The sequence below is a fragment of the Psittacula echo genome, assembly GCF_963264785.1.
Source record: "Psittacula echo genome assembly, chromosome: Z".
Taxonomy (NCBI): Eukaryota; Metazoa; Chordata; class Aves; order Psittaciformes; family Psittacidae; genus Psittacula; species Psittacula echo.
The window spans coordinates 78,748,149-78,760,099 of NC_137742.1; the positions used below are offsets into that span (position 1 = coordinate 78,748,149).

At 35.0% G+C, this 11,951-nt stretch overlaps 1 protein-coding gene across 2 annotated transcripts in view; it reads right to left on the reverse strand.

Moving 5' to 3' along the window:
- MEF2C (myocyte enhancer factor 2C) overlaps nucleotides 1–5,682 on the reverse strand; it is a 74,753-nt gene extending 69,071 nt beyond the window's left edge. For both annotated transcript variants that reach the window (XM_080637378.1, XM_080637377.1), the window contains exon 1: nucleotides 5,555–5,682. In XM_080637378.1, coding sequence (XP_080493504.1) covers nucleotides 5,555–5,608 — 54 coding nt within the window. In that variant the 5' untranslated portion in view covers nucleotides 5,609–5,682. The remainder of the gene's footprint in view (nucleotides 1–5,554) is intronic.
- Nucleotides 5,683–11,951: the final 6,269 nt, after the last annotated feature.

The window sequence follows — 11,951 nt, forward strand, 5'->3', positions numbered from 1 at the left end:
ATGCTCAGAACATACATTTGTAACACAAGCACACTTAACCTTAAACATAATTTGTTCTAGAAATTCATGGTTCAGTTCAGCAGCTCTACTAAAACCTCTCAGGTACTCTGGCATGATGTGAAAAGTGCTGCCAGAATTGTTCAGATCATAACAATTTAGGTGCCATGAAAACTTGGGATGTGTTACCTGTTTACAGAATACCTAACTTTAGATCTGAAATAAAACGAAAAAGAGCAGGACCCAGGCCTAATTGTAGTGCTATATTCCAAGTGTATGTCTTACTATATGCAATTTAATGTAAGCAAGAGAAGGAATTCAGATATGTAAAAGATAAAAAGTATGTGATGTTTAAGACAAACATTCATTGAACAGAATGATGCCTAATTGCATAGTTAAGCAGTTATGTTTTCTTATGAAAACATTTCCCTGGGGGTAAAAAAAATCACATAATCTCAGATCTTGGATAAAATTAAGGCACCTCACAAGGGAAGACTGAGAATATAAAAAGATGAGTGGAAAAAAATTTATTATCTAACTTGTGTCCGTGTTAGCACTAATATGCAAGTCTCTTCTCTCTTTCTACAGAGGAGTTTCTGATTCAGCTGAGAGTCTTTTACTCTTTCCTTTTAGACAGAGCTGAAACACAGATGAAAATAGATACACGAGGCTGAAACTAGTTTTGAAATTAGCAACATAAGGTATTGAAGTCAGTAGAACAAATCTAGGTCTTCCTGCAAGCAGTCATTTCCCTCCAGGATACTCTTCCCCTGCTCCATAACCTCACTTTACTTATCTGCTTTCATTTGTTCTCTGTTGAGCTGATAGCTGCAGTAAGTGTTGGTTTACAACTTTACAGGTTTGTTGGAATCAAAGAATGATAAAAGGTCTGTGCAAGAAAAGTTAAACAGCAAGTATTTGTTACTGTTGTCCCTCATAGAATCACAAAGACATAGTTTAAAAAGGGTGTCTTACTATTTAAGCACCTTAATACTGAAGTGTATACTTCCCATGGTATTCAATAACACCTAAGCTCCCAGCAGCTTGCATACATTGAAAGAGAAGTTTTAAACAGTATATAGAAGCATTAGCTAAGCTCAACTCGGTTTTAATTGTGGACCTGTCAACAGCATGCTTCAGAAGCAGAAAAAATAATGCAGAACTAATGAGCAGGATGATCAGAGGGATAAAAAATCGTGGATCACCATGTAAGACCCTGATATTTCTTAACAGTAACTAGAAAAACCAGCAGATTAAAAGCAAGAGCGTGTTCCAGACCCAATACCAGAATGTCATTGGGTCAATATGCCTTCTTTCCTGGGTCAATGTACCTCTGGATTTAGCTCACAGACCATGGATTTAGTGAGATATTTTGTAAGTGACCTAGTATAAAAGTACTACAATATCATTTATGTCATTACACCTATTTGTTTTAGGCCTGGGCAGCCCTGTCCAGACTTGCAGAGTTTCAGATGATCCCAGTCTACAGCAGACCACAAAAGATCTTCATTAAAACTAACAAAATGTTTTAAACTGATGAAAAACAAATAGAAGAGAATACAAGGACTTTTCTGAGGCAGATGAATGTAATTTTTCCTTCGTGTGTTGACCATAATAGAGCTAGTTGAATTACTTCTGTCAATTAAGAAAACATATGAAAATAAAGTTCACCCACGTTTTTGCAAATACCCTTCTTCTTTTTTTTTTTTTTTTTTTAAATTTTTTCTTTTAACCAACCCAGAATTCTTTACAGCAGCCTTCTCCAATTTGCCCTATTGAAATTTCTGCACAAAGACCTTGTAGCTGTCAGGAGCTTCCAATATCAGATGTCAGTGCTAATATTTTTGGCTGCTGGTTCTATTTGTGGCGCAAATAATATCATGTATGCATTCTATTTGAATGGGCTGTTGACAAGGCTACCATGATCTCATGAGCCTGAGCAACAGTACCAGAGATTCAATCTACATTTACGAAGACTATATTATCCAGTGTCGCAATAAACAAGAGAAAATCTTTGGCTGCTTATAATAGGATTCTCTTAAGAGTTTTCATTTCCATTTAATATCATGATGGCAACTAAACTACATGAATAAATACACATTTACTCTAGCTCTGGCAGTTGTTCATACTCTTGTGGCTAAAAGCAGAGTGAAAGGGAAGTTTTCAGATGGGATTTTTTTAAACTTTCATAGGCGAAGAGAATTTCTGATCACTCACAGAAGATTTGAACATCCTTGCCATCTTTGTCTACAAGGGCCAGAAAAATACAGCCAACTTGCAGCCCACATGAAACAACGGTAAATTTATGGCTCCTCTACTATTAGTTAGCACTACAATTAGTTAAAAGCCTGAATTCTGCACTCGCTGAAGTCAATGACAGAGCTCTTATGCAGTCCAGGGTAAAAGGATTAGACCTCTAATGTCTACATTGCAGTAGTTTAATTTAACTCAAAATGTCAAAGTTTGAAATAGTTTTTGGAAAAGGGCAGGTCATACCCCATACTACACATTTCTATGAGATTTGCAGCCAGACATCTGACTCCAGACAGTTTCAACTTACATTTATTACCAGAATGGTCACTAAAGTACACAAATCAACCAACTAGACCTGACCAAATGAAATCCTCTTGAAGGGAGGTCAGCACTATTTTTGCCCTTCACAATCCACTCACGCAAGCACTTTGAGCAGTAGGGGCATACCTTAGCACCACAGCAGACAGTAGTGTGGAAGAAAATGACTGTTATACTGACAGACCAAGTACTCCATTCAATGGTTAACATAAATAGCTAGTCGGGACACTGGGCAAATGAGTGGAAAAGCAAGGACAGAAATCACCTTCCGCAGGTCTTGTAACTGCTTAAACCCTTTAGCAAAATCTCTAGCAGATTCACCTTTTGCGTTGGGAGAGGGCAGAAGAATTAAACTATTGCTGTATCCTCTCATTTGATATGTGTTCCACTTATTTTTCCCTGCATGTGCTGTCCTGCAGAAAATTTATATGCTTGAAAACAGCTGAGGATGCACTATCCATGTATATCATATTCCCATCTAACATGCCTTGTATTGTGAAACCACACTGCGTTTGAATATAGCAACAGTAAGGCAGTTTCAAATCAACAGATTTGCTGCTGTTCTTGCAAACATGTTTTGGTGAAGTAGTAAGAAAGAAAAGGAAAAAATCTCCAGCCATATCATGTTAAATGGAGCTACAAATAAACTGTGGAACTGTGCTTCAGCTGGTATCTTAACATTATCAATAAAAAACTTTTAACTTTTTTTTTTTTCCTGTGCAACCTTTTAATATTTTCTGTGCTTTCAAATGTGTTTACATCATAAAATAAAAATAATAATGGAATATAAACTATTTTAAGATTAGTGGAAGTGTGTAAGTTAGAAAACAAGTATTACCCGGTGCATCTTCACTGAAACAACAACAGCTCATGCAATACATTGAATTTTAAGAAACAGTAAGGCTTGTGAAAGGGTACATCTCATATGAATGGTTAAAAGATCAATCAGCTATTAGTGAAAATCCAGTTGTATTTAATCACACATATGTTGCTACAACTAAAAAGTCTGATTGCACAGTCCAAACAAATCAATGGAAATATTTTCATTGCCTTCACTGAGCTTTAAATCAAGGCACTAAGTACAAAGAGAACAAAACCAGTAGAAACATTTTGTAAAGTATGTTCCATTAAATTAATAGAAATGAGAAGCAGTATCAAGCCAATTACAGCATGTAGAGGGTAAAGTAATGTAAATCTATACCTTCAGCCTCGCTGTGACTATTCAACATGATTGATACTACCAAATGCTAGCAAGATAAACACTTTCTGTATGAATAGTATAGTTCTCAGTATTTTAGCATTATAGTTTTAGTTATAACTTTTTAGCTCTGAACACTGGTGCTAAGTCTCAAAAGTCTACTGTGAATGACTTGAAAGACTAGCTGTCTTCATTTCTGAAATAAATTTAGCCTCTTGAAAGACATCTCTTTGACAAAACCGGGGATTAAGTTCTCCATAAATTCAGTATTTGAGTAAGCAAGTTGACACTGAAGCGATTGTATGAACTAAGTTACTAATGGCGAATTCCTGTAGTATCATTTACAAAATAATTCAGGTTTACTTCAAAACGAAACCATGGTAGTATGGGGAAGTTCCAAACAACTAGCTTCTAATTAACTAATGTTTAATGAAAAATTCAAACCCAATTTAAATTCCAATCTATAACCCAATTAAAACAAATATGTTGATGGTTTTATATTGATCGATTTATTGCTTTTTGGCTTGGCCCATAGCAATAGCCAATCTCTAGGGAAAACACAAAGTGTATCCATCATAAATGTAATTTTGCTTTTATACATGATTTTCTGCTATGGAAAACCCTAGTGACTACTAACACTAAAAAATCAAAAAATTCATAGAAAACATAGCTAAAGATTATAATTTGTTGTTATTCCTAGGCTGAGTTTTTTATGGTTTTATAAAATCCTTGAAGACTAACAACATCTTAAAAAACAACCTGAATATACGAAGAAATTTATGGATCAAAGGAATATAATTAATACATTAATAGTAACTCAGTATCAAGTTCTTCAAAAATACCTACTGAATATTGCTCTTAAATTTCAGCCACGGATATGAAGAACACCAGTCGTAGAGTTATATAATTTTACCGAGAATTTCTCACACTTGTGAATCTCCACTTTCAATGAAACATTTGCCTACATCGCATATAAACAGCAGCAGCTTTTCACTGATTTTAAGATGCCAATTGTTGAATTTTATTTTTCTGAAAACAGGAAAGCAGTATCTCTAATTTATGATCATATTTTAACTAGCTGAGACAGTGTTGATAACATGTGACAGCTACTCAGCCGTTTTATTGAGAGCAGTGATAATAGCTAATTAACCAGTCCTGCTGGACCTATTTAGCCACAGCATCAGTTACAGAGACTATAACATGTCAGTATTATTGTACATGGGTTTTAGAATGTGTTCAAATTGTTTTTAAAATACTGACAGGAAAAGATGATTTTTTTTTTTTTTTTTTTAATGAAGTAGTGCCATTTTTAGATGGAGGTAAAAATACAGTGCAAACATGTAGAGACATAAATAATTTGGATCTATGAATTTAAATGCAAGTCCTCCTGCAAATAAACTCATATTATAATAGTTCACAAAATACAGTACCAAAAGCCTGTATCCTGTTAACAATTTGCAGATTTGCTTAACCATGCATATTACACATTGAAGTCAAAGTGAATGTAGAGAGAGTCCACAGTAGAGCATGTGCATCATTCTTTGTAGAATCAAGACCTCAAGAAATAAATTCCTAACTCTGCATGTTACTAAACTTGAAAAAACTGTGTGTGAGGTTTCTGGTTGTTTCCAAAAGTACTTTTTCTTTCATAGCATTCCACACATTGTGTGTATGTATACATGTACGTATGTATACGTACACAAACTTATCAACATTTTAATCACTTATGAGAATAAGTTAACTTAGAAATACAGTATGATGTTCAAATACAGCATTTTTGCTACTCACCTGTCTGTTACGTTCATCCATAATCCTTGTAATCTGAATCTTTTTTCTCCCCATAGTCCCCGTTTTTTTTTCTCTCCTTCTTCCTTACAATTACGTATTTTCCCCTTCTCTTTTCTTCCTCTTTCCCGTTTCCTCAAAACAAACCTTCTTCTTCAGCACTTGCACTACTCAGTTCACAGTCCCCTGCATCTGTTCCTGCTAAACACAGAAAAGAAATCAAATGTTATTACAAAATTGATAACCAGATGAAAGTTATATGAAGCTGACCATGCATCCTCATTATAATTTAGCATAAGAGTAAATTATAATAAAAATTTCCTGCATCTGTAAAACAAGTAATGCATGAAGAAATAATAATTTAATTCAAAAACCTCTTTTTTTGAACAAACACACCAAGTGAAGAAAAGGAATGAAATGCATATTGACAAAACTTTAATGGAATTAAATGTCTCTAGTTTTAAGTACCACTCACTGCTCTAATATGAAAAATTACCTAAATCAGAGAGTTAATGAACCTTTCTTTACCTATGTATGCAAAGTAGGCCAGCTAATTCATTCCTGAAGGGAAAACAATCTTGTGTTTTGACAGCAGAGGTGACAATGCCCCTCATTATGCAAATAGCATGGACCTTTATTAAAGTGTTACTTGATATATAAGAGATATCAGCTACTCTAAATCCAAAACTTTTAACCTTATTCTTTAAGAATATAGATTAGTGCAAGTATTACTCAAAATACCTGAAGAAAGCAGTAGTGCATTTTTGTTCATTTAATTCCAATGTAAATTCTAAAATGTTCTGGCAAGTGATTTATACCTAGCAAACACTATATATCTTTCCTTATAAATTTTTTTTGCACCAAAAGGCAAGCTATGTAGCACAGAATAATAGGGAAAGATGGCAATTCAAGAACGTTATGGAAAATACTTTCACAGTTTCAGTAATGCACTAATACTAGCTTCCTGAGCTTTACAGTACTGGTTCTATCACAAAACTAAGGACAACTATATGCAGTATATAAAAATACATAACACAGTACGTTTCATGTTTCAAAAAATGTCATAAATCACAAAATTAGTTTCTATCATAGGCAAAGTATTTTTAACAACAAAATACTTAGCAGAGATAGAAGAGAATACAGAAATGATGTTCAGTCTGGTACAAAACTAAAAGATTAATTTTTCCTCTTTTAACCTTCATTTACTGTGTTTTTATATTTACATATTTCTAGCAGAAATTAACATAGTTGTTTTAAATATGGAAAAGAGGAAAAAAATCCGAAGATTAATTTAGAATGTTTTCTTAGAGTTTTTATGTCAGATCCACAGTATATTAAAAATATTGCCTTAAAAGTAAAACTAGTAATTTTAAAACTGAGGCTACTGTTTCCTTATTTATTTTAAGATGCAGTCTCGCAGCCAACCTGATAAATTCTCACAATATGTTAAGGGACACTAAGCTGATGTCCTGGCCACTTAATCCATTATTTGGCTTTGATTCAAAGCTACTGAGGTAGAAAAGCTAGATCTCACTCATTCTGATCTTCAATTGTCTCTTGATCTTCTTTGATACATTAAACTCTAAGCTACTCAAGTGTTTTATCACTCTTAAGAAAAAGCAAGTTAACAAATAAGTAGTCAGTCTGAGCTTTTTAACTAGCCAATATGGTATAGTTATTCTGCTGGGCAAACCAAGTTTTCAAGTGTAATACTTACTACCTTTCTGTACATGATTAACTTTTTATATGATTTGGTAGTCATATTTATATATGCCTAAATCTTTACCGTAATGCAGAACATGGAACAACTCATACTGCCAATACAAAAGAGTGTAAAGGCTGCAATTACTATTTTTTTAATGCTTTTTACTTCTTTCGCTGCTTAAAAATACACAAAGGCTCTTGATTGTAGTTACAACAAAAAAGAGAAGTCCAAACCTTTGAATTAAATTGAGTTGATTAGATGTATGTGGAAAACTTCTTTTCCCAAACAAAGCTAGGAGACAGTTTTATCTGATATTCAGTGTTGACAAACAAGCCCAGTCTATTTTTAGAAATGGTTTTAGATTTCCTCAGACTGGGTTTCTTTCCTGTTTTTCCTATAGTCTTACCTCTGATACAAAGAGCAAGCTAAGAATGGCGTTTCCCATGCACACGCAGGACCCAGAGGAGTCAACAGGCTTTCTCTGTAACAGTAAGCCAATACACTAATCCACAGCAAATGCATATGGAACGACTTCCTTTCCTTTCATTCAGCTGCAGCCAGTGTCACTATCAGCTTACAGCACTACCCTTGCCTAAGCTCTTATTCACTTCAAGGTGGAAGGTCAGGGTGGACAGATTAGAGCAGTGGTGAGAGGTTAGCCAGGACGAGAGCTGCTCTGCGATCAGAATGCTGATGCTGATGCTGAATGAATTCAGAAAAATTACTTAATGTTGAGAAAATCTACCAGGAAGGACAAAAGTCTTAGTGGAGAAGCAATATGTTGAGTCCCTCCCACAGACTTACCAGTTCCACATTTAAGACCAGCCTGCAAACAGCAAAAGATCTTATAGACAGTATAAAGCTAGAACACTTAAAATTCTTATGATCTACACAGAATTATCTTGAAGTAATGCATGCAACACTTGATGAGCAGAATTTTGTTCTTCATTACCTGTATTAATCCACTAACTACACTAGTTTTATTTTAAAGTGGAAAAATAGATGTGCAGGAACATAAAGCTGAAAGGAAACAAGAATGATTTGGTTCTTAAATATTATCATACAACCTGAGAGAACATGAAGGAGAAGAGCGAATATGTTAGGCCATATGCATTGAACACACAATTTTCAAAAAACATAAATTTTCTTCAATAGACAGTTAATTTTTCTTGTGGGGATGGAAAAATTTTTCCCCTTTGTCTTTCTTTCTTACTAGTCTAACTTCAAATAAAAGCTTTTTAGTTTTTCTAGCAAAATTATTTCTTTTTTAAAAAATAATGTGAACTGCTTTTACTGCTTCTAGAAAAAAATTGAGAATATTGTGGTATTCTCTATATCTGTCTAACTTTTACACATATACATGTTCCAATACATACTGTTTCACAAGCTACTTGTAGAATGTGTTTGGTTACGGTTCTATCCATTTTGTTAGTACATGTATAAAGATAGCTATATTGATTCCTAATCAATTAGATTCAGGTGAGTAAATCAAGATGTCTGATTTAAGGACTATAGCCTTCAAAAGCTGGTGACTTCTGAGTCAAACAGAGTATAAGAGAGACCAACAAATCCCAGTGGCTGCTTTAGGACTTTACTGCTGTACGCAATACATTTTGAAAGTTCTTGCAGGATTAAGAATTAAGTATTTAAAGTTCCCATTAACTGACTAATTGTATTTCCCTAACACTAATAAAGCAAGCTAGCTGGAAACGTTGAAGGTACTACAAAACTCAAAGAGTACTGCAGGCTTTCATTACCCAAGAGAATCTAAAAAGGAACTTAAAATAATACCAGAAGCTCTGTTGAAGTAACTCTCCACATAAAAGAAACCTTCCAACCTAATGACATGGTCACATGCAAACAAATTGCACTTAAAGAAACACATAGTTATGTGCTATGGTGCCACAGGTTTCAGCATTTTTTCTTTTGCTAACCCAAACACACACACACACAAAAGAATCAGACTGCTTACAAAAAGAGGAACTTCAGTTTTTGGCGGGCTTCTGTTCACTATATGATTTGGCAGAGGCAGTGGTTGCTGACAGAAGATTGATTGAAGCCTTGAGAAGGGACAAGAGCTAATGGACAGATGCAGCTCCTGTCTCTCTGTTGTGCATCCAGGCACAGACATACACACGGGTGCACATGCACCCACACACACATGCGCACCCACTATCCCTTCTCTGCAACACAGAAGAATCTTGATAGAATGGCAGGAAACACGCACAGAGCAGCCAGGGAAGGATATGATGTCAGCAACCACGAACAATAAAAGGTGTAAAGGTGCTTCCTTCCCTAAACTGTTCCAGAAGTGCAAAATGGGAACCAAAACTCTCCACTTCCTTCTCCGAGCAGAACTGTCTGAATGTGCTCTGCTGCAACACCCCAGACAGAGAGTTCTTTGAACAGTCACACCAGGGGCAATAGGCAGTATCAAAACAGGAGAGTCAAAACATTTAATTTCTAAACAAGAAGGCAGCCAGTGAAAAACTAACCCCAAATGTGCTATGGTTTAGCATTTTCATGGTTACTTTAAAAAAGAAACAATCTTGCCATAAAGATGTCCCTGTTCCATTAAGCAGTTTGCAGTCTGAGTAGTTTAATTAGAATAAAAGTAAAGAACTAAACCACATTTTTTATTATCCTGATTTAAGGAAGCAAACAAAAACCCACTGTCCCCATTCACTTACCATTCTTCATAAATATCTTGATAAATAAACGTAACTTCAAAGATTTATGAAATCTTTTCACGCAAGACTTTCTGTTTACTCAAACGAGTTTTGAATGAGATTCTAAACAAAAATCTAAATGTACTGAGTAAGAACACATTGGTTACTTTTCTGATGAAAAACTAACTGCAAAACTGCAACATAACCACGAAAATCCGCAGTGGGAAACACATATTCAAATAACATGGTCGTTCAAGTGTTTTCTGTAAAAGCCTATATGAATATGTTCCCTGTGCGGGCAAAGACAGCTACATAGTGAAGAAACAGCTGGGCAAGCCACAACAAACAGGCATCAATCATTTTGGGTATGTCACCTTGAGCTGGATAAAGTTGAAAGAAATAAAGAAAAGGGTGAAAGTAATGATCATATCTCATGTTATCCAACTGAGATCAGCTGACATTAAAGATAGAAGTAGTCCTTCACATTCAATGTGGTTTGGCTACATGGTCATTACAGAAGACACAGTTTGGGCCATTAACAGAAAGGTTATGCTGGAATTATATATGTCATCACCAAAGCAATACAGCAGTAAAGCAAAAATGGCATGATCTACGTATGGTATGGTTATCCAGGCAGAAAGCCAGGCAGCAAATGAATCTGAGTTATCTTAAGCTTTTAAACATCTGTCCACAGCACTCTGATTTAGAAATCAAACATAACCTACACTTTTGTGTTTTGATCTCATGGGCAGGCTGCCACATGAAAAGATTGGAAGTGAGTTCATTTTAATCTACTAAATTTAACTCTTAAGAGATCATGCATTTTGCTACAGGAAGTATAAACCAAACATTTAGGCCACAATGGATATAAAATAACAGATGAAATACTACAGACTAGTAGATAGACAATATATCAAAATGAAGAAATCTGTACATATAGAAAATATTTGTAATCTTTAACTAGCAAAGTATATTAATCTTTTCTTGTATAGAGCCTGATTCCTGATTTATGGCATGAATTTAATTTATAAAGGAGAACAATTCAAGGGCAATGAAGTTCTGCAACAAGACAGGAGTAAAATGTTCATAAACTTGCAAACTGCAAAATCATATCCTATATGTAAGTTGTTGATTAAAAGTTTTAGAGAAAATTTGAGTAATTTGATCTGAATTCACTTTTTCACTATTGTTTACTACAGTATTTCACTATTTTCATTACTGATTTTGAAAGCATCTGCTGAATTTAATGAAGATTATTCTAAATGATACTCCATCTATTTATTTATTTGTTTGCAGATAGACACCAACACTATGTGTTTATTTCTAAATTTGAACTTCAGGACATACACCTTCCTTGCTTTTCACATTTATATTCGAACATACTTCCATTTCACTGGCTGCAGAAAATTCCTCTCTTTCAGACAACTTAAGTCTTGTAATCAAAGCCATTGCATATATACCTAGGACGAAGAAGCATGACAGTAACTATCAATGTGAATTTTTTTGAATTTGGAGTTAAATGCTTCTGAAGACTAGTTGTAAGAATACTTCATCTCCCTCAAATCAGACAACTGTGGTCACTGTAGCTTGCAAATCAAACACAGTACCACGTTATCTCAGAGAGCAAGAACCTATGCAGAGTGGGTGGAAGAGTTTCACTTGCTATTGTTTTGCAAAGTTCCTCTGAAAAGTGTCTTCGGGCAAATGAAGCATCATTGCCAAAACAGTGGAAAGGATGATACTTACTACTTCATTATGTCACAGACCCTGCTTTTCAAAAGTTTGAGTTACCCAGAGGCTGAATATCCACGCCTGGAAATTTTCCTTGGAAAGGAAAGGACGACTTCAGCTTATCTTCCAGAGGATGTGCAAAGAGTCATCCACCAGACACAGTGAAGGAGGGTTTTCTGAGTCATACATAGATGCTATACCCAACCTGGACATGCTGATAAAAGTCCATGATAGGAGGCCAAAGGCCTTCCAAGCGATTGTGGAATTTGCCACAGATGGTGTGTCATTCCTTCAA